At 37.8% G+C, this 26964-nt stretch overlaps 1 protein-coding gene and 1 pseudogene across 4 annotated transcripts in view; one reads left to right on the forward strand and one right to left on the reverse strand.

Annotated features, from left to right (window-relative positions):
• The window catches only part of MIS18BP1 (MIS18 binding protein 1), a 47323-nt gene extending 22533 nt beyond the window's left edge, over window positions 1-24790 (reverse strand). The window contains exons 1-10 of one of the 4 annotated variants that reach the window (XR_012002152.1): window positions 24362-24532; window positions 19140-19773; window positions 14692-14817; window positions 13987-14471; window positions 7547-7620; window positions 5148-5278; window positions 2819-2906; window positions 1608-1765; window positions 846-997; window positions 89-185 (exon numbers count right to left, since the gene is read on the reverse strand). Coding sequence is in view for 3 of the 4 variants with exons in the window: in XM_072761488.1 (XP_072617589.1) it covers window positions 89-185; window positions 846-997; window positions 1608-1765; window positions 2819-2906; window positions 5148-5278; window positions 7547-7620; window positions 13987-14471; window positions 14692-14817; window positions 19140-19680 (1852 nt within the window). In the remaining variant the exon portion in view is untranslated. Of the gene's footprint in view, window positions 1-88; window positions 186-845; window positions 998-1607; window positions 1766-2818; window positions 2907-5147; window positions 5279-7546; window positions 7621-13986; window positions 14472-14691; window positions 14818-19139; window positions 19774-24361; window positions 24600-24681 lie in introns of those variants that run through there. The other 3 variants (XM_072761488.1, XM_026000758.2, XM_072761489.1) reach the window with 3 other exon arrangements.
• Window positions 20122-20924, forward strand: LOC112921474 (peptidyl-prolyl cis-trans isomerase FKBP3 pseudogene; annotated as a pseudogene).
• Window positions 24791-26964: the final 2174 nt, after the last annotated feature.

Raw genomic sequence — 26964 nt, forward strand, 5'->3', positions numbered from 1 at the left:
GCCATTTTAGATTTGGAAATTTAATCACTTTTATTAAAAACATTTCAAATAAGAGCTGTTTCTTACAAAACCAATAAAGATATATCACCTTGCTTCTGACTTGTAATTATCCTTTCATTTGTTCTTTCACAATATTCAAGTTTCTCTGAAAACAAGTTTTCATATTCTTTCTTTCCAATTAATTCCTTCAAAACAAAAAGATAGCTTTTTAATAATGACTACCTATAAACATTACCTCATGTATTTTCACAGTATATATTAAGCATATAAATATCTATAGGTACTTTTAGTTCATACTTTATTAATGGAGGCATTCAGAAACTCATTTGCCAGAGCTTAAGCTTTGGAAGCACCATGTGGGTATCTACTATCTTAGAGATTTCCTTTATTGATTTAATACCTGTGATATGTCAAGAGTATATATCTACACACTCTTTATCTAACTTAAGCCTTACTCTAAAAGCTAAACTTTCTGTTATTATTGACTGCACTCTTCCTTTTTAAAAGAATGTTATCTATTTATTCATGAGAGACACAGAGAGAGGCAGAGACATAGGCAGAAGGAGAAGCAGGCTCCCTTTGGGGAGCCTGATGTGTATGACTTGATCCCAGAACCCGGGATCATGCCCTGAGCTGAAGGTAGATGCTCAACTGTTGAGCCACTCAGGCACCCTTGACTGCACTCTTCCAATGAGACACTGAGAAAATAAGTATCAGGACATTGCCAAGACTAACAAAAGGCTGATATTTACCAAAAAGAATTCATGATTTCTGACTTGGTCCCAAACATTTTTAGTAGCATTATACTACCACTCTACATATCAAAATGTACAGTAAAAGCTTACCTGATTAGGTAAGTCATTTCTTTCTCCATTTTGAAAAGTATTATCTATTTGGTCATCTGGAAGCCTTCCTGGTGGCTTATTTTGGCAATTACCATGGCACACGTTTAATTTTATGGTTCTTGGCAACCTACTGTGCTTACCATTTTTCAGTTCTATGAGTACAAAGAATGAGATTTCAACAAATTATTATACAGAAGATAAGCTGCCTTTCCACATTAATGAATTCATTTTCAAAACATGTTATTTAGAAAGAGCAGTAAGTTAATGTTCATATTTTTTTTCCAGCAGAGGGGAGAGTGGGATGTGAGGCAGATTATAGTTTTGACAGAGTTGACACAACAGTTCTGCCAGCTATCTTTAGAGCAATGATCATTCAAAAAACATGCCATTCCCTCCATGAAAGCAAACTGGTTTGTCTATTAACAAAAATGTAATTTAGTATAAAAATATAGTTATCTATAATACAGGTCTAAGCTACGTTGGTAGCCTAAATACCTTAAATCTAGGAAACTGAAATAACAATCATTTTTTCACTGACATGTTTATCAGTGTTCTTGGTACTCTAATTACCTAAAAGGTAATATTTAAAGAAGTAAACTGAATGCTAAGAGCAGACTGTACTGCACTTTTTCAAGTATTAAAAAATAAGAATTTTAGGGCAGTGGTAAGTCAAAAACTCAATACAGAATAAACTATAAACAGATAAATGTGGAGCTCACGTACGAATCTACCACTATACCAGGAGGAAAAAAGCAAACATACCCAAATGACAACAATCAACGTCATAAGTAGTTCTGGCTCTTTGGAGAATATCCGTTTGGTTTTCTCTTGCATTGCTTTTGGATGATTTTTGTACGTCAGGGTCAAATCTTCCAGATTTCTGTTTTTGTCTGGCCTTTTGCTTTTTCTTTTCACCAGCCCTAAAAACAAGTGTAGTATTCTTCCTCTAGTATTTTTTTCTCAAAAAACAAAAACACTAAACATACAAATAAAGTCCCTCTGATAAAGCTTTTCTCCCCTCCACAATGATTACCTTTACTCTTACATTATTTAAGCCTTTATGGCTTCTACCCTATCCCCCACAAAGAACTGAAGGGTAACACCTTAAGTCAAAACAATCAAATAAAACCTGTGTTTACTACTCTATGCTTCTATTTTCTACCTAAGCTAATATTCTAAGAAAATTATAGGACAAATCCTGCCAGTTGCCTATTTTTGGAAATAAGTTTTACTGAAATACCACCATATTCATTCATTTAAGAACTGTCTCTGACTTGACGGGATGAGCACTGGCTGTTATGCTACATGTTGGCAAACTGAACTCCAATAAAAAAAATACCAAAAAAAATAAAATAAAATAAAAAGAACTGTCTCTGGTTGTTCTTCCATTACAAAGGCAGAGCTGAATAGTTGATAGAGGTAGCATGCCCATAAAAATACTTCCTATCCGGCTCTTTACAGGAAAAAACTGCTCACCCTTGCATTATAAGTTATTACAATTGTATTGTCATTAGTTAATTTAGATCACTTTATCTCCTATGAGTTCCTTTAACTCAAGAGTTAACCAAATTTTCTTTGCTTTTCCTGTGGCAACACAGTGTCTGCCAAGTAACTGACAGTAACTACTGAAGGAATGAATGAAAAAAAAAAAGGACCAAGAACTTTATATTCATGTTTAACAGCCTCTTAAAGGGTGGGTGAATGTGGATGATCTGTAAAATGTCAACAGTGTTTTTTTCCTTTTAGATTTATTCCACACGACAGAAATTCTAGTAAAGTATTACTGCTTTATAAAAATCCAAGATCAGAGAACTTAGAAATTAGCATTCCCCCCACAAAAGAAATTAAAACCAAAATGAACAGATACATTTATAAAAGCTCCTCAAATTTTATACCTAAAATGGGTACATCTTATCATATGTAAACAATACCTCAATAAAATTGCTTTTTAAAAAAGTTAAGAAGTACTTTACCTTAATTGTTCTAGAAAATTATCAATATGCTCTTTCCATTTTTCTGGAAAGCCAAACATAAACTTCCTTATGAGATAATATGGATATCCTATTTAACAATAAACAAACAAAAAATTATCTAAAAGCTGATAATTTTAAAGACATGTCATTGGTTCATTAGATCACTGAAAAAATATATACTTATTGCTTACTTTGTGCCCAGGCACTGCCACAGATACTAAGGATTTAGCAGTTAACAAAACAAAATAAAACAAAACTTCTTGCCTTCATAGAACTTGCCTTTTAGTGTGAAACAGAAAGCAAACCAATTAGTAAAAACATCCTGTTTGTTAGTTGGTCATCAATGCTATGGAGAAAAATTATGCTGTCAAAGGGCAACAGGATAGTAGTGTATTTTTACTGAGGGAGGAGAAAGGGAACAGGTAGCATTTTTATAAAGACAGAGAGGTTCTCACTGAAACAGTATCATCTGAGTAAGCTTTGAAGGACATCAGGGAGTGAATCATGTGGCAATATGGGATTAAAATACCAGAAGCAGAGGGAACAAAGTCAAAGGTATGAAGTAAGAGTGTGCTTGGCTTGTTTGAAAAATTAGTATGAGGAACATGGAAGATGATAGGGCTTTGGGGTCATTTTATGGACCTAGTCTTTTACTTTGGATGAGATGGGAAGCCACAGAGAGATAGCAGGGGAGCCACAGGTTTTGACTTACTTTAACAAGACTGTATTAGCTGCTATTTTGAGAAGTTTATGGAAATACAAGTGATAAAATAATGATACCAGTTAGGATTCTGCAATGATTCAGACAAAAGATAAGGAGGTCTGGACCACAGAGGTCAGCAGAGGCCTGGCTTCCAGAGAAATTATGGAGATAATGTCAAAAGGGTAGATGTGGGTGTGAGAGAGACTGTAGATTCAAGAGGTCTCCAAGGCTTCTGGCTAGCCACTGGAAACAAGGGAAGAGGGGGAAGACTGTTACCTATACAGATTTCAGGGCAAAGACCAGGTTTTAAACATGTGAAGTCTGAGATGCCTGCAGGCATCCTAGTGGAGATGTCAAATTGGCAGATGGAAAATGAGTTGAATGGCTTGTGGAGTTTTTTTGGTAAGAGATATAAATTTGGCATTTGTCACCATACAGATGAGATTTAAAGCCTAAAAGAAATCAGCACAGCATTGAGTGTATACAAAGAGCTATAGTCTACCCCATTATTTAAAGGCAAAGAAGAAAGAGCAAAATAAGCAAATAAACTAAGAAGGAGTAGGGAATCAGGCAGCATGAAAATCTGAATAAGGTATTCCAGAAGGCAAATAAACAAGTATTTTAAGGAGGTAAGTATGACTAACTGTGATAAGCATATACTAGGTTTAGCGATGTGGAGGTCACTGGTAGCTCCGATAATGGCCGTTTGGTAAAGAACTGGAGTTTAAGGCATGATTAAAGAGAATCTTTTAAAAATGGGAAAAGAATTCAAGGAATTAGAATCTTCTGAGCTATTTTTGTTGTAGATACTGGCTGAAATAAATGAGGTTAAAAGGGTTTTTGTTTTTGTCTTGATAGGATAAGGAAGAATTAATGGAGTGAAATCCTTAAGTGAAAGAGGTAAAATAGGAAGGAGAGTACAAATGGAGAGGTTGACATAGACAGGAACATGGACAGTTCATTCATAACAAAAGCAGGTACAAATGCAAGCACGTCAGATGTGACAGTGAGGTTCTCATCTGATTATTTCTATCGCTCAGGTGCTCCCCTCCTTCCCCCTAGCACCTCTCCTCTGAGAGGAAAAAAGGAGGTACTGAAAGTCTGTAAAAATAAAATAGTCATCAAGGAGGATGGGAGAGTGAATGCAATAGGGAAACATGGTAGGATACCAAGTGTCACTAAGAGACCACAACTTGTTGCTGGTAATCACAAACTTAAAGTAGAATACTCAGGTGTGTTTTTCTTCAGTCACATTATTGTGTACAAGGCATAGGCAGAAAATTAGATTATAACAGGACTGGGGTTATGTTGGGCACGTTCAACAAATGAGAGAAATTATAGCCCTATAAAGCAATTCCTCATATAACAACATTTCACTTGAATAATTTAAAAAACCACTGGACTTATTTAAACTGTCAATAAGAGTGATTAAATCAGAGAAAAATAACACAAAAAAATAATCAACACATATAAAATAGTTTTACATAACGTGGTCAATTGTTTTAATTCATATTTTTTAAACACCTAATTAAGAGTAAACACCTAATTAAGTATTTTTTAAACACCTAATTAGAAATATGGTTAATTGCTTTACTTAAAGTAATTTCTAATAATCAGAGTTATTACCTGCTTCTTTCATGGAAATCCGGTCTATCATTCCTTTTAATATATAAATATTGCCTGATAAAGTCCTAAGTGTGTTGTGTGCAATCCGTTCTATAATGACATTACTGTGCCAATATATGTTAGTGATGTCTCTAGGAGAAAATAGCTTAGTTAAGGCCAAAATATTCACATTTTACCAATAATCACAATGGACATATGTGAGTATACAAACTTATAACAGAAAGTAATAAATTCACACTCCAGCTACATTAGTAATATTATTCATCTAATCAGAAAACATCTGAGGGCCAAACATTGCAGCAGAACTCAACAGCCTGGCTTATGTGATCCATTAGAGTATGTACCAAGAAACTGTACGGTGGCCAAACCAAACCACTAATATAAAATTTATCAGCAGGGAAGCTAGGGGCTTATCTAAATAACTGGTGCTGACAATGCTTGCAACTTCATCTTATCTGATGCCATTCCAAAGAATGATTTTGCCGTCCACCTCCTCATAGTCTATACCTGTGACTGTGTTAGCTTTCATCCAGTTACATAGTTTGGATCCCTCAATCTGTGTTTTTTTTTTTTAACCCTCACTAGACACCCAAATATTTTTACCTTCCTCTTTGAAAAGTACCAAAGAGATTCTAATTGGGAAAAAGACAAACTGCAAGATCAAATCATTAACCCATAGATCCACTCTTCATATTTTCTTAAATGAAGCTAAGAACATAAAGAGAAGAGGGCACCTGGGTGTCTCAGTTGGTTAAGCAACTGCCTGTGGCTCAGGTCATGATCCCAAGGTTCTGGCATCAAGCCCCACATTGGGATCCCTGCTCAGGGAGGAGTTTACTTCTCCCTCTGCCCACCTCTCCCTGCCCCAGCTCATGTTTTCTTTCTCTCATGCTCACTTGCTTTCTCTCAAATAAATAAATAAATAATCTTAAGGAAAAAAAATAAAGATATATTAAATGTTGAACATTCCCAATTCATCAATTAGTAACAAACACACTAAATATAAGAATATGACTGGTCAAATGGGATTAAACTCATACATACTTTAAGACAGTCATCTGTGCTTTTTTTTATTTAATATTTAAATAGCACTCCAAAAACACTGTTCTGAAGTCTTAAAAATATCAACTACTTTAATATTCAAAATAACCCAAATAATAGGTAATATCATTATTACCATTGTGCAGATGAAGAAACTAAGAGTGAAAAAGGATAATAGCTTGCCCACACCATATAATTGGTAAGGCAGAGCAATGGTATTACAACAAAGGCAACACAAACTGCCTCTCTCATATTAAGGAAATGCACACAAGACAATAAGATATTCAGTGGGCAAAACAGATTTTATTCATTTAATTTTTAATTTTTATTTTATTTTTTTAAAGATTCTATTTATTTATTCATGAGAGACACAGAGAGAGAGAGGCAGAGACACAGGCAGAGGGAGAAGCAGGCTCCATGTAGGGAGCCTGATGTGGGACTCAATCCCGGGACTCCAGGATCACGCCCCGGGCTGAAGGCAGGGACTAAACCGCTGAGCCACCCAGGGATCCCAAGACTGATTTTAAATAGTCAACTTATAAACTTCTGGGTAAGTACCCTGAACAGTGATATCCTATATTATTACAACCTTTTATAACATTTTTTTTAACCACTAAGAAACTGGTTTTGAAAAAGAGAAAATGGTGCAAATAGAATAGCAGAATTAGGCAAAGCCCACTTACCTGATGATGCTTTCACTTTAGGGAGAACCAGAGAGTGCCAAGGATTACTTAACATGTAGCTGTATGGCAAAGTTTTAAATAATTCTGATTCCTTTTCTGGATCAGTAATTTAGATCTGGTTGTCCCAGTTTAGATGTGAGAATCTGGACTGAAATGCATGTAGTAAATATTAACTAACCATATATAATTAAGCAGAGAATACCAGTCCATTTATTAGTACCTCTGCAAAAAATAAAGCACTCTATATACAAATTTGAGCTGTTACTCTTTAAAAAAAAAAAATTTATTTGTTCATGAGAAACACAGAGAGAGAGAGGGGGTGGGTGGGAGGCAGAGACAAAGGCAGAGGGAGAAGCAGGGTCCATGCAGGGAGCCCGACCTGGGACTCGATCCTGGGTCTCAAGGATCACACCCCAGGCTGAAGATGGCGCTAAAGCACTGAGCCACCTGGGGTGCCTGAGCTGTTACTATTCTAAAAGTAACTTAAACAGGTGAAAACAAGAAATCTGGTCACAATCAACACGACCAGCTTCTGCACGGGTCTTTTACTTTTCTGGCTTAAGTTTGTAACCTTGTTACAAAGTCTTTGTTTTGTAATAAGATGCATCTCTTTTTACCTCTTATGCACAAGTTTTTGTTACAAATTTTATTAGGATGTCAAAATGTTATACTTACGTCAATTTTCCTTCGACACACACAGCAGTATTATTATTAATGATTTTAATCATCCATTCCTGTAGCCGGACCACCTAATCAGCATAAAATGAAGTGTTTATTTCCTGTGTTACTTGTAGCAAAAATTACAAAAATCTATTTATACTAAAAAACTCATATAAGTAATCCAAATGATTCTTTAGTGCTCATCTCTATATATACATTCTATTTTAAATAGCATTTAGGTAAAAAAACTCTTGTATACAATGAATAGAAAAGAGGGAGATTGAATGGAGGTTATACTGCACAATTTGTTCTCCAATCCAGAATCAGTTATACTTCAAATATTCTTCTAATAAATACTTCAGCCATTGGAGAGAAAAAAAAATCACCTAAAATTCTAGGGTATCATTAAAGACCTAACTTAAAGAGTCAGTTGTATAGTATACACTTCCCCATCATTCTTATCCCTAAAACACATAGCATTTTTCTTTATTGTTTTTGCAAAGTTGATTTGAAGTTGCAATTTTTTTTTAAACTACAAACGTGATTGCTAATAATCCATATTTAACAGCATCCTATTCCAAAGCAAACATCTAAACAGCTCAGAGAATGTTTTAGGACAGAATCCTATTGTAGAGGAAAATTTCTATGAATGTGTTGAGAAATTGATTCTATTGAGTCAAAACTTAACACTGAACTATTTCTTTTTTATTTTTTTTAATAGATTCTTTTTTTTTTTTTTAAATTTTTATTTATGATAGTCACAGAGAGAGAGAAAGAGAGAGGCAGAGACACAGGGAGAGGGAGCAGGCTCCATGCACCGGGAGCCCGACGTGGGATTCGATCCTGGGTCTCCAGGATCGCGCCCTGGGCCAAAGGCAGGCGCTAAACCGCTGCGCCACCCAGGGATCCCAACACTGAACTATTTCTGATGAGAAATTCAGCAAAAGCCATAAAATAATTTGAGTAGCCATTTACTTTACATACAAAAAATTATAATTTTATAAGGAGAAATTCTTCAGTGGTAGTTTTATGTTGGGCCAGAAAAAGATGCTAAAATGGAAGGTGCTCTTTGTTATTACACTTCTCCCCAATTATGTTTATTTTTATTTTTTCCTTAATCATGTTCATCTTTAATATCATAGGTAGTGGAACAAACAATGAAATGCCTTTCTTTTTTAAAAAATATTTTCATATTTGGAACTATCTAAGGTAGATAAAGAATAGTCACATGGAAATGAGTAAAATAGTAATACAAAGCAATGTTCCAAGCCTCTTAAGATTCAAATGACTCATGTTATCCTGTAACACTAGGAGGCAGATAATATCCCATCTTCATTTTATAGATAAAGAAACTTTAAAGTCCAGTTAAATAATTTGCCCATGTCACACATAGCTAGTTAGGGGCACAAATTGATTACAAATCTGGGAATTGTGGCTCCAGAATCTTGTACCATCCTGCTTACATAAAATATCAAAATGTTCATTCATATTCATTCAGCAGATTTTTTGAGCTCTGCTATGTGCCAAGCCCTGTTTTAGGCAGTGGATTCAGCAAGAAACAAAATGGCTGCCCTATTAGAGCAAACGTGTGTGTGTGTATGCTCTCGTGCACTCACAGGGGTTGGGGGGTAGATGTGTAGAAGCAAGTGGAGTGGTGGTGGTTATAACCAAACAAATGGACGAATAATGTATGGCAGTGATAATTATAAAAAATAAGGCATGCTTACTCAGATATGACAGGGAAGGTCTTGGAACATAGAACCAAATAAAGTAAGGGTAAGACATGGGTTAACTGGGAGTTGATTCTTCCAGGCAGAGGGAACAGGTACAAAGGACCTAAATAGATAGCACAGAAGGCACAGTAGTAGTAAGCAAGAAAGCAAGGTGGGGAAGGGTTGTAAGAGATGAGGTTAGGCACGTCAAGGACTGAATTAGGTAGAGTCCTGTAAACAAACTATGGTAAAGGCTTAGGGTTTTCTCTTGAGGTGTTATTGGAGGATTTTGAGCAGAGTAGCCAGATGACTTAATGAGTTGATGGGTAAACATTGAGACTATATAAAAGATTCTAGCAGGGCACTTGGGAGGCTCAGTTGGTTAAATGTCAAACTCTTGATTTCAGCCCAGGTCATAACCTCAGGGTAATGGGATCCAGCCCCACACAAGGCCTGCTCCATGGGGAGTCTGCTTAAGATTCTCTCTTCCTCTGCCCCTTCTGCTCATGTATAAATTTTTTTTTTTTTTTTAATTTATGATAGTCACAGAGAGAGAGAGAGAGAGAGAGAGAGGCAGAGACATAGGCAGAGGGAGAAGCAGGCTCCATGCACCGGGAGCCCGATGTGGGATTCGATCCCGGGTCTCCAGGATCGCGCCCTGGGCCAAAGGCAGGCGCCAAACCACTGCGCCACCCAGGGATCCCCCTGCTCATGTATATACTCTTTTCCTCTATGGTAAATAAATAAAATCTTAAATAAAAAAAAAAGAAAAGAAGAAGATTCTGGGTTCTGTCTGGAAAACAAAATGAAGGAGAAAGAGGCAACAGAGAAAGCAAGGAAATAATTAGGCTATTGTAGTTATCCAAGAGATTATGGTGCTCTGGACTAGTAGGCACTGGTTGAATAGTGAAAAGTAGACAGATTCAGGATAGCAGAGCCATCAGGATTTCCTCATGGTTTGGATGTGGATTATGATAGAAAAACAAGAGTCTCAAATGAAATTTTTAACCTAAGTATCTGGGGAAATGGTATTACTATGTACCATCAGGGGACCCAACAGAGAGAAGTTTTGGGGGAAGAAATCAAGAGTTTAGTTTTGGACATATTAAACCTGAGATGGCTATTAGATATCAATGGAGAAGTCATATAGAGAATTGATTATGTGAGTAGAGTGTTTAGGAGAATGTTCTGGACTGAAGATATATATTTGGGAACTATCAGTAGAGAAATGGAAAAAAAGAAAGAAAGAAATGGAATTCAAAGCTACAGCACTGGATAATACAGTTTTACAGAGTGTGTATGGGTACTAGAGATCAGTTTCAAGGGCTGATGCTGGGGAATTCCAACATTATAGGTTATGACAAGAGGAAGCAGCAAAGGGGAATGAGAAGAATGGCCAGTGAGATAGTAGAAAATTAAGAGTGTGATATGGAATTCAAAAGGAAAAGAAATACAATGTTTTAAGAAGGATATTTTGATTCACTGTGTTAAACCCTTGGAAGCAACAGAATAGTAAGAAATAGTTAATTATTGGGTTTGGTGATACGGAGATCACTGTGAACCTGAAAAGGGCAATCTTCATGGAATGATTTATGAATGTCCAAAGTAGAACATATTTAAGAGGGAGTAAGAAGAAGCAAAAACTGTGAATACACATACTTCTTTCAAGGTTTTTTGCAGGAAGCAAAAACAAAAAAAATGGGGTGATAGAAGGAATGGGATAGGGAGTAAAAGGAAGGTGGACCTTTTTTTTCATTTTTTAAAATGCAGGCCATGTTTCAGCACATTTATACACTAATGGGAATTTTCCAGATGAGAGAAAATTACGGGGATAATTAGAGGGACAAAGTCCTTTAGGTAGTAAGAGGAAATGAATTGGCTTTGAAAAGGGAACACAAATTGTTCATCCATTATAAGAAAAAGGAAAGCAGAATTATGTGGATAGAGCAGCAAGTAGATTGGCAGATTTGGTAATGGGAATATGAGGTTCTTAATACACTGAGAATAAGGAAGAAGAGAGATGTGATTTGGAGGTTTTAAGAGAGAAAAGCATGACATACTATTCTGGGAAGGTCAGAGTATAGGATGGATTGACAAGTGAAGTGTAGCAGGACTGATATGCCATACTGAGAGCCTACTTAATGTTTGCTGTCAAATTTATTTTTTAAAAAAGATTTTATTTATTTATTCATGGGAGACACAGAGAGAGGCAGAGACATAGGCAGAGAGAGAAGCAGGCTCCATGCAGGAAGCCGGATGTGAGACTCAATCCCGAACTCCAGGATCACGCCCTGAGCCAAAGGCAGACGCTCAACCACTTAGCCGCCCAGGCATCCCTGTTTGCTGTCAAACTTAAAATGAGACCAGTCGGTGTGGCTGTGCATTTTGGTTCCAGTCACATGTTACCTTTTAAAAAAATATATTTTAGAGAGAAAGGATCGGAGAGAGGGAGAAGGAGAAAGAATTTTAAGAACTTTGTGCTGAGCACAGAGCCTGACTCAGGGCTCAATCTCATAACCCTGAGATCACAACTTGAGCTGAAACTAAGAGCTGGATGGTCAACCAACTATGCTACCCAGGTGCCCCTACCTGTTGCTTCTTAGGTATATGAGTGAAATTTAACTAGGGTCACAACTTTTTTGAAAGTGAACAGAGGGAAAAGCTATAGACACCTGAGAGTTAAATCAAGGGAATGGTTATAATGATAGGACTGTGCAATCTGTATGATAAAGATGGAGATGAGGACAGGAGAGCACTGAGGGACTAAAGGGTTGCCTTAGTAAGGTGGAGTATTGATGGTGGGGGAGAGGGAAGAGTGCTAGGGGTAGAATGATCTGGAAAGGCAGGAGTTGGTAAGAACAGGATGCCTGAAAGAATCTGGTGCATGTACAGGCAAAGACAAGGTATAAGTATGACTAGGGTAGAGAGTAATGGTAAGGAAAAGGTCATTTAAAATCAAGAATTCAAGAAGGCTGGATGGATCATCTATATAGATGTTAGTGTCACCAAAGCTAATGACTGAAGTAGTAACAGGTGTTAAACACTTCAATGGTAATGCAAAGTCATGTAATGCAAGGTCATGACTAGCAGGTTGTATTACATGTGACTACAAGAAGGAACAGGGAGTGATAAAATCCTAAGACACTGCCTTCAAAGAAGCTGGAAGGGGGGTTATATTAAAGAGAAGGAAGGGGGATGCCCAGGTGGCTCAGTGGTTGAGCTTCTGCTTTCAGCTCAGGGTGTGATCCTGAAGTCCTGGGATCAAGTCCCACATTGGGCTCCCTGCATGGAACCTGCTTCTCTCTCTGCCTGTGTCTCTGCCTCTCTCTTTCTGTGTCTCTCATGAATGAATAAATAAAATCTTTAAAAAATAAAATAAAGAGAAGTAAGGAAAATGACCTGAAATAGTAACGAGGAACAAAAGAGATACTTTATATCACCTCTAGGTCCAACAATGTGGGATATGGGAGAAAATAAAGAGTCACCACTTAAGAAAAGCCATATTTTGGTTACAGCAAAGTTAAGGAATGTTCACAGAAAACTGAGAATGTAACATTTTGCTGAGAGTGTACCATGAGTTCAAAAGGATACAATAGAATGTTTGGAGAACTGGGGGAGAGACAAATTGGGTCAGAACTAGGGGATGTACAGAACTGTATAGAGATAACAGTCTTGGGGGGCTTGTTCTTCTTATAGTAGGATAAATAACATCGGAGCAGTGACAAAGTTAGTGCTGTGGGATCTCCCATTAGAGTTGTCTTCAAACTTTTTTCCTCAACTATCTCACACATTCTTAAAGTAACATCTAAAAATTTTCATCCTGGTAAGTCTAAATATTTGCAAATAATGCAATTTCCAAAGAATGCATTGAGATATAAAACTCTCTTATGGGGTGCCTAGGTGGCTCAGTTGGTTGAGCATCTGACTCTTGATTTAGGCTCAGGTCATGATCTTGGGGTCCTAGGATCCCTGGGATCAAGCCCTGTATTGGGCTCCACACTCAGCTAGGAGTTGGCTTGAGGATTCTCTCCTTCTCCCTCTGCACCACTCCCCTCTCCCTCACTCATGCATTCTGTCTCTCTAAAATAAAAATAAGTAAATCCTAAAAAAAACCCAAACCCATATCTGTTACATCACATTTCCAATGTGGGGCTTGAATTTACAACCCCAAGATAAAAGTCGTAAGCTTTACTGACCCAGCCAGGCACTCCTCAAATTTAGATGGAATTAAATATCACTATCATCCTTTTAAAAATTTATGAACAAACTTTTAACAATTGGAAAATTTACACTGTATCTTTCTCCTTGAACTTGTATTCTATTCCACTTCATTCAGAGAATTTATCCTAATGCAACATAGTATGATGGCCTAAAGTGTTTTCTTGATCACTCAACAGGAAAAATTCTCAAGTCTTCGGATGCTATAATCCCGTTCTCTTTTAATTGCTGTTAATAGTAACTCAAGAATCAGAACAAAAAATTAAGAACAGAAATGAACTCCGTGTTCATCCCTAAAGGGAGTAAATTGTTGAAGATTATATAAATTAGTAATGGAGTAAGATTAAGACTTAACATTGGATTCTCTTACTTTCAACCCACTGTTCTTTTCGCTGGCCCACAATGCCTCTGCACTGAATAATAACACACACAAGAACGAAGCTATTGTTAATGAGAGCATAAGAGTTCAGCTCTTGAAGAATGAGGGTAAAAACATAAATGTAAATCTGCCTGACATTGTCCTACCTTATTTTCTTTAACTCCATTTGTAAGAGTTTGAAGTGTACTTGGAGGAAAATGATTTGAAGCATTTCTTTCTGATTTCCGAGGTATTGCTATATGAAATCTTGGATTTGCACGCACAATTTTACATGTATCATTCAAGGAACCCAGAAGATCAGTCTCTCTGGGGATTGTGTTCTCATTTCCTTCCTTAATTTCCTGTTGTGAAGTCTTTCTCGTTGTCACCTTACTATCAGAAACCATTAATAGACCATCATTTTTAACAGGAACACAGTTAGTATTGAGAGTTTCAACAGTAGTATTTTGGGATTTTTCAATGACAGAATCAACACCTGCTAAAACAAAGGTGTCCTTTTTAGACTTAGTAGTTACAAACGTATTCTCCCCTGAATGAAGAATTTGTTTAGCCAACTGAGCTCTAGGTAATGCCTTGTTTGAGAATTCTGCAGTTGAACCATTTTCCTGTTTTTCGTTCAGAAATTGAACTTCTGCAAAAAATACAAAACCAAACAAAATTTAGAGAAAAATTATATGAAATTAAAAGAGAGAAAAATAATAATATAAAACTATTTATATTAAAAAGAAGCGCTCAGGTTAGGAATGCTCCACCCTTCTTCCCAGTTTTTCTCTGAAAAGGACTGCCTACACAGGAAGTACAATTATCTAGAAGATTCAACTACATATTCAACAAAACAAAAAGCACTTTACCATAAGTTAAATTATGCAGAGGTGCTTTCTTTTCCTGCAGAGGTGCTTTCTTTTCCTGCTGACATTGAATCTTTTTCTTTATTGGAAGGAAAGTACTATTTGATGATTCCAGAGGAACTTCTTGCACTGAGGTTGAGTGTTTGTTTTTTTTTTAAAAAGAGGAAATTGATCAGATCAATATAGTATACTTCTGTAACATACGTTTCCCCTTATCTTCTCATGCTTTCATCCCATTCTCTATATCTACATTATCCTAAGGAAGCATTTAAAAAAATATTCTACATGCTATAATTGGTCAGCTCTAGACAGAAGTCTATTACTGGACTTAGACTGGAATAAAATTCTGGTGCTGCCACCAATCAGAAAAGTATATCTTAAGATTATATACAAAGTACCACAGTCCTGAAAATACTGATTCTGCTTCTGGTTGCTGTAAATTTCTAAAATGTGAAAGAACAGTTGGAGAGTACGTGTAGCTTATATGTTAAAAGTTGCAGTGTTGTGACTCAATAGCAGACCGCAACCATAATTTATACCCCTTGGACATCTCTTTAATAGACCTTCAAAGGCAAAAATCGAGTAGGCTTATCAATTAGACAAGTACAGACTAATAATATTTCTTACATTTTATTCTACTTTATATCCTAGCTGGTTCAAGTTTTGTTTCTTGAAGGTAGAAATGAGTTTCTTTCATACAAAAAGGGGAATGTAATAGACATAATTAGAAGAAAAACTGAATTATTTCATACTTTTTAAAATTTTATTTATTCATAGACACACACAGAGAGAGAGAGAGGCAGAGACACAGGCAGAGGGAGAGGGAGAAGCAGGCTCCATGCAGGGAGCCCGACGTGGGACCCGATCCCAGGTCTCCAGGATCACACCCCAGGCTGCAGGCGGCGCCAAACCGCTGCGCCACCAGGGCTGCCCATTTCATACATTTAATTTCAAGTAGTATAACTGACAAAAATTACAGTTTTAGCCTTAGGAATCTTAATATAAAGATTTTATTATAATGACGTGTATCATAAAATAAGGATAAGTTTCTATTTCTTTAACTCATTCTACTAAAAATGGCATGGTAGTGCAGTAAAGACAAGGTAGTAATTCAATCAGATACAACATAATGTAGAATCTAGGTCATTTATTTTAGAGTACAAAGTCCATGCAGATTCTCCAAAAGGTCTCAGAAATTACCTACAAAATTTGTATTTCTATATATGTGAATTTTCTGGGGAAAAGAGTCATCAGATTCTCTAAGTTATTTCTTCCTAATTCTACTTGGCAAATAAAACATGCTTTAATGTGCATTATTCCATTTGCTTCTCCCCTTTCTCCTACTATATAAAACATAGATTTTGTGCACTCCCCTACCTCCATCCTAAACTCCCTTAGAAACTGCTTTTTGTGTCAAAATATATCACTGTCTGAAATGCAATATATCCACAGTCTACTGTGCAGTAAAGACATGGGCTTTCAAATAGGTACCTGTATTAATTCTCAGCACATCACTTATTAACTCTGAGACATGCAGACATAACCTCTTGTAAGCCCCATTTCTTTGACTATTAAAATGAGCATCTACCCATTAGTGCCCGCTGAAAGGATTTTATGATAGTGCATGTAAAATCTGTTTATCAATTACTGCACCTTATTAAAATTTCAACTTCAAATGTACCAAATTCTAATCATTCTATCTTTCCTAATCATTCTCTCAAATTCAATGATGATCCTAACACCACCTATTACTTCACACTTCCTCATTTCCTTCAGGTTTTTCCTGTGTAACTAACTTAAATTTCATGGTTTCCTTAAACACACACCTCAACTTCTTTATCCTCTTCATCCTATTTGATAAAAATTATAATTCTGATAAAATACAACTCCCTGCCTATTCCTCAGCAGCACCTATTCAGCTAAATAAGGCTAGAGAAAAACTCATAAATAACCATATTGACTGCCCTTATTTAAGTTCATGCTCACAAGTCTCAAGTAGGTCCTTAATGTTACATAAGAAATCAAATTTAGGCTAGCCTAAACTGTTTACTCTTCCATCCTCCTGCATTATTTAAACCTCCACCTCCTCAAACTTTAATACCAGCTTCCCAAGCTCACTCTCAGCTGATGACTTTATTGCCCACTTCAGATTATTTAATATAACACTACCTATCTTCTTGTTTGATTTATCATCTGTTTATGTTCTTAGCTAAGGCCAAAACCATCACTTTTAGATTCTGTTCCCTCTCAACTACTCAGTGGTACCACACTACCAATTTTAGATTTTCTTTCCCTACCTGGATCATTCCCAATAGCATACAAAAATGTCCTTTCGCCACACACACACACACACACACACACACACACACACACACGCATTTATATACTTTTTTTTTTTTTTTTTTTTAAAGTAGGCTCCATGCCCAACATGGGGCCTGAACTCAACCACCCTGGTCAGAGTCGCATACTCTACAGACTGAGCCAGCCAGCTACCCCAAAACAATAAAATACTTTGAAATTATACTTCTGGGCAGCCCTGGTGGCCCAGCGGTTTAGCGCTGCCTTAGGCCCCGGGGCTGATCCTGGAGACCCAGGATCGAGTCCCACGTTGGGCTCCCTGCATGGATCCTGCTTCTCCCTCTGCCTGTGTCTCTGCCTCTCTCTCTCTGTGCCTCTCATGAATAAATATTAAAAAAATTTTTTTAAATGTAAAATTATACTTCCCATATTTCTTTGCTCTCTTCAAAGAGTTGTCTATATTTACCATCATCAATTTCTCTCCTTCATATTTTCTCTTCAACTGTCTTGAATCACTTTTTTATCCTGTCACTCCACCAAATCCCTTCATCAAAGCCACCAATGACCTCCACATTGCTAAATCCAATCTCAGCCTTCATCTTACTTGATTTATAGCAGCATTAGATACAGTGAAGGACTCTTTCCTTAAAGCATTTTGTTCTTTTGGCTTCCAAAGTATCACTCCTGGTTTTTCTTCCTCATCTTCTTGTGGTTCATTTATTCTTAACTTCTAAATTTTGGGGTCCTCCAGGACTCATCTTTAAATGCTTTCTCTTTCTACACTTACTCCTTGATGATCTATTTTTCTCACCTGGACCACTTCCCTAAATTCCAGCTAATTTTTTCTCAGTAGCCCAATCACATCTACATTTCAATTTTTAATAGATCAAAAGTAACATACAAAAAACTTAATTACTAAGTACCTCCCCACCCTGCCTATCCCATTTCAGTTAAATCATTCCATCTTTACAGTTACTCAAAGAAACCCAGAACCAAACAAACGAAAAGAACACCCTAGAGCCATCCTTTATATCTTTTATATTCCAAACCCAGTCTATAAGCTCTTCCTTCAAAAAACACCCAGAATCCAACCACTTATTATTTTCACTGCTACCACCTAAACCAAACCAATATCTTACCTCACTTAGATTATTGCGCTATTTCAAATTGACAGCAGGTGATACTTTAAAATATAAGTCAGATCCATGTCACTTCTCTGCTCAGAGCCCTCCAATGACTCCTTAATTTGCTCACATAAAACCCCAAACTCTTATGTTCACCTATAAAAGCTCCACATTTTTTAACTGTATCTGTCTCCTTCTCTCTACTTCTTTCCACTCACTCTATGATATACTAATCTCATAGCTCGTCCTTGAATTTGTGGAGGAATGCTATTTCAGAGCATTTGTACTAGTTATTACCTTGTCTGGATCATCCTTCCCAATTTTTCCAATATTTTTTTTTTAAGATTTTATTTATTTATTCATGAGAGACACACACAGAGAGAGGCAGAGACAGGCAGAGGGAGAAGCAGGCTCCAATGCAGGGAGCCTGACACAGGACTTGATCCCAAGACTCCAGGATCACACCCTGGGCTGAAGGTGGTGCTAAACCGCTGAGCCACCAGGGCTGCCCTTTTCCCAATATTCTATCTGTATCTATCACCTCCCTCAATTTTTTTGACTCAAATGGCATCTTCTCATTGAACTATACTCTGACCACCGCATGGAAAATTACAACCCACTCCAACTCTCCCTATTATCCTTATTCCGTTCTTCTTTCCATAGCACTTCTCCTATATTGTACCTTTTTTTTTTTTTTTAAAGATTTATTTATTCATGAGAGAGAGGCAGAGACACAGGCAGAGGGAGAAGCAAGCTCCATGCAGGGAACCTGAGGTGGGAGTCAATCCCGGGTCTCCAGGGTCACACCCTGGGCTGAAGGCAGTGCTAAACTGCTGAGCCACCCGGGCTGCCCTATATTGTACCATTGTTATTTAAATTGTCTCTCCCACTACCTGAATGTGAGCTAATACACAAAGGCTGGGGTATTTGTCCACTTTGTTCACTCCTCTATCCTGAGTACCTAAAACAGTATCAGACCAATAAACACAACACATCATAGCTTTTCAACCAACACATAATAAAACTAACCTCTTGGTGAACGGTTATCTGACTGGAATGATTTGTTGCTTTCCTTTTCTTCATAGACATAGGTACGCTGCAATACTCTTTTCTCAGCTTCTTTAGGAGTAAAAATTTTCTTTTTATTTTTTGATGGTTCCAACAAACTATTGTTTCCTGATGCTTGTTCTTGCTTGTCACGCAGTACTTTTTCTTTCATTCTTTGAAATATTTTTCCCGGTGATTCATAGTTTGCTTTATTTTTTAATCTGTCCTTGTTGGGCTTTATAGCACTGATATCAAGAGAGCTGTTAGAGGTGGTAGCCCCTGCTAGCATGGTGGAATGAAATCTATTTTTATTATTAAAATCTGTCATGTCTAGGCAATGAGTCCTTTTATGGTCATTCAATGTTAAAGAGGGATTCTGATATTTTGCCAAGTCTTTTACAGGAGTAAGCGTTCCTTCAGGAATGGTGTCAAAAAAGATTGCATGCATGGGCATTTTCCTTATTTTAGAAGGTGTCTCTGAATACAAATCAATTCCTGGATGTTTCAAAGGTGTTGCAATCATCTTGAAAAACAGTAGCAACAAGTTTTCTCTAACAGACAATTCACTTAAACACAATTTTCAGGAAAGTAGACTTCTGCAGGGGCCCAGAGAAACCTGTAGTTCAATGTGAAATCAACCTTTATCATGCTTTGGTGCAAAAATAAGTTTATTTGCTTTCCATAACACAAATGTGAAGCTCTATATTTTTGTTAAACACTCATTATTATTTTAGATGAGAAGTTTGGTCTTATATACTTGAACCTCAAGTCCTGGAGGTTCCAATCTAATATTTGCATCAAAAAGCATTGTAGGACATCTGCATATGGCACTATATTACACTATAAAAGATTAAATTCACAAACATCACTTTTCCTTTTAGGCACTTAAATTTTAAGGCAGCAGGTATGATGATACATTCTAATGAAAGCTGAAAGATTCGAGCAGGGGAAGATGGCGGCGAAGATGGCGGCGGCCGTTCCACAGCGGGCCTGGACCGTGGAGCAGCTGCGCAGCGAGCAACTACCCAAGAAGGACATTATCGAGTTTCTAGAGGACCACCGTTCAGATTCGTTTCTTGCAGAACATAAGTTGTTAGGAAACATTAAAAACGTGGCCAAGACAGCTAACAAGGACCATTTGGTTACAGCCTATAACCATCTTTTTGAAAGTAAGCATTTCAAAGGCACTGAAAGTATAAGTGTCTGAGGAGGTGAAAAATGTGAAGCTTAATGAATATAAACCCAAAGAAACCAAGTGTGAAGACTCTGGATGAGGGTCCACCAAAATATACAAAACCTGTCCTTAGAAAAGGAGATAAAACCAACTTTCCCAAAAAGGGAGATGCTGTTCACTGCTGGTATACAGGAACACTACAGGATGGGACTGTTTATGATACTAATATTCAAACCAGTTCAAAGAAGAAAAATGCCAAGCCTTTAAGTTTTAAGGTTGGAATAGGCAAAGTTATCAAGAGGATGGGATGAAGCACCCTTAACTATGAGTAAAGGAGAAAAGGCTCGACTAGAGATTGAACCAGAATGGGCTTATGTAAAGAAAGGACAGCCTGACACCAAAATTCCACCAAATGGAAAACTCATTTTTGAAGTGGAATTAGTAGATATTGATTGAAATAGCAATGCTTCAGATATAAAGACATTAGCAACAATAAAACATGGCCTTGAAGAAACTTATGTAACTAGAGCTGGTTACTATTGTAAGGGGAGAGTCAACTGGAAAATTCAAGAACTCAGATATTGTTTACCCAATCCCCAACTTTTAATATATGTAATCCATCATAATTCCTTAAAGTTTGAGATATTTTACTACAGCTGTGTAAAATGTTAGTTAAGGTGAAGTGACTTTCCTTTTACCTCATGTTGTAAACTAAAAGGCTCAATAAAAACATATTCAGTGTCTTGAAAAAAAAAAAAAAGAAAGCTGAAAGATTCATTCCATTTTTTAGTTAAATAATTGCCAATCCTAATTGAACACCAATAAAAAATAAATTTATTTAAAAAAAAGAAAAAAAAATAATCGCCAATCCTGATTTTTTTATACTGCTGAACATTTTAACCATGCAGTTTTAATTGAAAAACACTCAAATCGAAAGTAAATTATATTCATTTTTTAAAAATTAATGCAATTTAGAATTTTTAGAGGAAATCATGTACTTGAGCACACGTCTTAGACTTGTTTTAACTTGCTTTTATAAATATATTTTGTATCCCACACCTATAAATCAAGATTCTAAGTGATGAACCATACATTTTGTAATATTTGGCAAATAAAAAAAACATTTCCACCTAAGGAGCTTGGAACTTACCAGTTTCAACTTACTGCATCTCTTATTGCTGAATTTATAACTATTCTAATCAATCTTTGACATCATATAAACATAAAAAGCATACCACAGAAAATACTAATGCAGTCAAATCAAAGATATCAAGTATCTTTATCTAAATAACTTCCATGAGAAGTATGCAAGTTAAGAATTCATACACAAATAGTACCTTATCCAATACTTTATTAAGAGAAAAAAAGGAAATATTCCTTTCTAACAAGGACTGACAAAGAAGGCTAACTTGGCAATCTGGTCCTGTGACACGAAACAACTGAATTCTTCCACAGAGTGTTAATTTAGTAAATATGTACTAATGCATAGATTTATGTGTTTGGCAATGTGCTAGTGATAGGAATCCTGTGTTGCGAGTTAAAATACTTACTAGTGGTTCACTTTAAACTCTCAAAATAAAAAATGAATGGGGACAACTGCACACAAAAGAAGGGCTAAGTATGTACAAGCTTACACAATCTCAATTCCTCACAAACTAATGAAATGCTCCACAGGAAGTATAAAATGCAAATAAACTAGGGGAACTGAAAACAGGCCCAATCTTAGTAGACATATATTACTGTTTTCTAAAGGCAGGTTATTATGGCCCAACTGAAAGGCTCAAAGAACAAACATACACGTCCTTTTTCATGTTGCCCAACCTCTGCCCTCCCAATTCAAACACGTAGCAGGATGGGAGTGAGTGGTCAAGATTCTGGAAAACCTCAAATTCTAAACCCCACCTCCAAAAAAGACACAGAAGATTCCTAGGAGCCCCTCTTTCCCATTATATGATAAATAGTAACTCAATAGAAGCCAAAAGAGTTGGCAATAGTCGTCTGTGGCTTCAGTATGGTTGGTGAGGATGTAGAGGAAAAAAAAATTACCTAGGATTTTCTGACCAGAGAGGCTTTGCAGAATAGATACAGAATAAAAACAGGAAATCACCAGGTCGAGACTAAATGCTCAAAGCCCCATTCTCCTCCTAGTTAATAGAAGAGCAAAGCTAAGAAAACAGGTTATGATGCTCAGACTCTGATAGAAGAGGCTGATGTTAGAGGACAGGGATTCAATAATAGGCATTCCTCAAGTTGAGGAAGAGAGTAGCCTGAAGGCCAAGCACACTCAACCTAACAGAGGGAGGTCACTAACAAGTTCCTTCTTGGACTAGAGAAGAGAAGGTGAATTCTAAAATGGTATGCTTCTGCTTCACTAACTGCTTAAAACTATTTGGAAAATCTAACTGTTGCCATTTATTCTGAAAACTGACAAATGCTGATATACTAAGAAAAAAATTGCTATTTATGTAAAAGATTTGGGTATGAGAAAACCATCATATGAAAAAGCTAGCTATGAGCACTTTATAGGTATGTAAATATATACGTAAAGCTAAACAACTGTTTTTTTATCATGGATATGATGCTGAATTTAACTGTTACTCTTCTTCCCAAAATTACATGAAAAGTTCTTCTAGGGATTTACTGTAGTGGTAGCAATAGTAACAGTAACAATTATTATAATGGAAAGGGTCAAAAATCCCAAAGCACACTAATTAAAACTGGGAGGTGGAAATAGAAAAAAATGAGAGGAATTTTAAGTTAACTGGTAAATGATACACTGGGGGGGGGGGGGGGGACCCAAAAACAAACTCAGCACTTGGTATACAAAGGAATTGATTCAATTACTATAAATAACATTCAAAGTCACCAAGTGGATCAATTTTTAAAAATGAGCAACACAGAAAACGACCAAAAGGTATGAAAGGCAATTGATAAAGAATACAGAAAGCTACTCAGTGAGTCAAATGACATTTCCTCTTACTAATAATTGAAGAGCTGCAAATTAAAACAATGGGGCTTCTTGTTTAACAGATTTGAAAAGATCAATTTCAAAATATAGGTGTGCATGCTGTCGATCAAGAAATTCCATTTCTAAATTTTTTTCTTATGGAAACAACTACATTAAGAATGCAAATATGTAAATGGTAATAACAGTCAATACTTATTGCATATATGTCAAGGACTACATAACCTTACAGCAATTCTTAAAAGTTTTGAAGATGGGGAAACTAAGGCACAGGTGGTTAAATAATCTGCCCAAAGTCCCACAATGATTAGAGCAGGACCTAAGTCAAGGCCCAAACGCTATACAGGGACGTTCACTGAAGTACTGGACAAACTATAAACAATGTAGATCTCCACCACTATGGGACGAAATTCTGCTATATTCATACAACTGAATTCTATGTATTCAATAAAAAGATATATTCCTGTATATGAACTGACATAGAAAACAGCGAGGATATATTCAATAAAAAAGGAAGGAGTCGAAGAGGACGTACAGTTGCATTTTTATACAACACATGAGCATAAGCATAGGGAAAAAAAATCTGGAATTGTACCAAATTGTGAACAGCGTCTGACTTTGAAGAGTAGGATGAGAGGGTCCTCCATTTGCTAAATAATTTTTATTACCATCTAAATGTGTTTGCAAACAATGTGTAATTGAACCAGAAGAAATTATAAGCTCGATGGATCAAGTGCGTCTATAGCGCTGTGGATCTTGGGGTCCAAGGGCAGTGATGCACACAAATCATTCTAACGTAAAGGTTTTTTGGGGGTTGTTTTTTTTTTTTTTAACCAGAAATGATTTTAGAACAAAGTCCTAGAGCGTTCATCACTGAAACGAATCTGAACCACAGCAGACACGCAACAAATACGTACACAACGAATAAATAGTTATGAAACCCCTACCGACGCCGAAAGTGTAGAAAAGCCCACGGCGGGCCAAGAATGCTGATGGGTGGGGACCCTCAGCGCCAGCGGGGGGCCGAGCGCAGGAGCGGAGGGGAGCGGGGCAAGGAGTTCATACCTTGGGTGAAGGGCCTCATAGGGCTAGAAGCCGGCAGTCCGGGCTTGGCTTCGCGAAGGGTGGGCGGGCGATCCCAGGGCTCGCGCCTCTGGCCCCGCAGCCCAAGCCCAGGCAACCCTTAACCCCTCGCGAGGTTCCCAGGTACCCACAACAGTTGGGGAATTCAAATTCGAAGAGCCCGCCCTCCGGTCAGCCCCGCATTGGCGCGCTCAGGAAGTGCGTCACCGAGCGACTCGAGAAAACTCGGGGTGGCCCCGAAGCGCGAGGGCTATATTCTTTCTACAAAAGCGGGGTAACCCCGAGTTGCCAAGAGTACCTACAGGGCCACTCTAGTCTTTTGAAGAACTCGTTTCCTTTCCTGACGGCCGGCGCCCCCAACACGTTTCGCGGCTCCTCCCGTTAGGCTCTGCGGCCGGAAGGCCTACGTCCGACGTCGCTTGCGTCCTTGTGCGCTACTGCGGGTTTTTAAGTTTGGCCCTTCTGAGCCACCGTCCTCCCGTACTGGTTTGGTAGCGGGTGGCGTCTAGCCCTCGGGTTGCTCAGCTGTCTGAAGAATCCGCTTTCCGAGCGCTCGTTTGACAGAGCTTTCAGTTTTCCCTGGCCGCGGTTATTTGAGAATGAGAAAGAACGTTTTGCTCTTGAGACGAAAACAGACTGAATGCAAAGTTAGCGATACTTGCAATGGGATGTTTAATTTGAGCTATTTTGCCAAGGAGTGTGATGTTTTTTGAACCTGATTGTATCGAATCCCAAAAGCTTTGATATTGAGGACTCTGGGTTGCGAAGCGGTTTGCGGCAGCGCAGTGAGACTGAGCCCTGCCTTAGGTCGCGCGCAGTGGTGCCCTAACCAGCGCGGGTTCGGGGGGCGCCCTTCAACTCCAGGCCCTGGCGAGACGCGTCCGCTGGCTGGAAGCACTGTTTCAGTGTTGTGGGCGGAGAAGGAGGAGCCAGAGGACTAACAAATGTTTTCAACCCCAAACCCCTTCCAGATCCTATCCTGCGTCTTCTGCCCACGAACCCCAGCCCCCTCCCAACAAGTCACCCTGGGGCAGGAAGAGTCTCTTTTGCCCTCATCCAAGAAAATTCCTCAGCATCCTAAAAACATGTTAATCGCATTTCTCCGTTAACACTGGACTGGTTGTAATGGATTGTTTAAAGTGACTTTTGCAATCCCCTCGTCTAAATCCTGTTTTCACTAAATCTTGCGCACCCCGAATATTAAGAGTCCGAAATATAAACTTGAAACATGCAAATGAATGCAAGTAAGGAGGAGAAAACAGTTGAGATGAGGAGAGGAGAGGAAAGCAAATCTACATAGATAAAATGAAGTTTCTGTCTGTGCAGCGTAATGAGAAAATGGCTGGACATGAACCAGATTTGTGGGAAAAGCTAGACGTTGAGGTACCTATTAAGTGACATGTATGAAAGCATATGAAATGCGCTTCGTGTGCCAGAGACTTCGAGGATTTGGGAATTCATATTCCAAAGCATCTGAAATAGAAGTAGGAGAGATTTCTATGCCTGACATGGAGATGGCCGTGGCTCACACATTCAGCCAGAATAAGAATCTTAAAATATTAAGGATAGACACTCAGAAATATAGACATTTCTTTTTTTAAATAACCTCTTTTCATCTGAGAAACTGCTAGTATATAGCATGCTCCAGGGTGAACAGCAGCAGGGATCTACCTACGGATGACTAATGATTTTCCGAACAAAATGAGAGAAAACAGTTTGTGGATGAAAGTGTGATGAGAAGGTGTACAGGCAAAGGGACAGTGTTCATCTGTCCATTGGGACATCAACATACTACCCTGGATGGGCCTTCCTTTAAGTTTCAGTCAGCCAACTGGGATAATCTGTCCAGGCTTAAGTCTGTAACTCCTGGGAACACATGCAGACCCACTTAGGGCCCAAAGGACAGACATAGGAAGAAGGGAATGGAAGCTTCACATTGTATGGGAGCTGCTGCCAAGGCATCTGGGTCTGCTTAACCTGGAGGAATATTCCCAGGACAATGGTAAGTTCCAGCAGGATACCAATTGACCATATAGCATTTTGGATTTTGGGGAGAGTTAGAAAAAAAAAAAAAGCTCTTTCTTCAAGGCCAGTAGTTCTCAACCAGGGGTGATTTTGCACCTCCCGGTAGGAGGGGGGTATTTGAAAATGTCTGGAGACATTTACATCATAAATGTCACAATGGAGAGGGATGCCACTGGTGCCTAGTGAATAGGGGACAGCAATGCTACTAAAATCCTACAGTGTGCAGGAAAGTGCCTCCACTGCAAAGAATTATCCAATCTAAAATGTCAATAATGCCAAGGGCTGAGAAATCCTACACTTTTAAGATGAAGCCCTGAAACAGGATTTTAGACCTTCCACTCTCTCAACGGTGTTTCCCCTATATAAAGTGCAACTATCCATCATTACTGCTGTGTCTGGGCCTAGAGGAGAGATGGAGATGCAGTCTAAAGGGAAGTTATCCAGGCTATGGGAAGGGAGAACCTCTCAGTTTAAAAAGCAGTCAGGGATTGCTGTGTAATAGAGACAGTATTATAAACATATAACCATATCTTTACGAATTATAGTAAGTGCTATAAAGA

This window comes from Vulpes vulpes, chromosome 6 (genome assembly GCF_048418805.1).
Source record: "Vulpes vulpes isolate BD-2025 chromosome 6, VulVul3, whole genome shotgun sequence".
NCBI classification, from domain to species: domain Eukaryota; kingdom Metazoa; phylum Chordata; class Mammalia; order Carnivora; family Canidae; genus Vulpes; species Vulpes vulpes.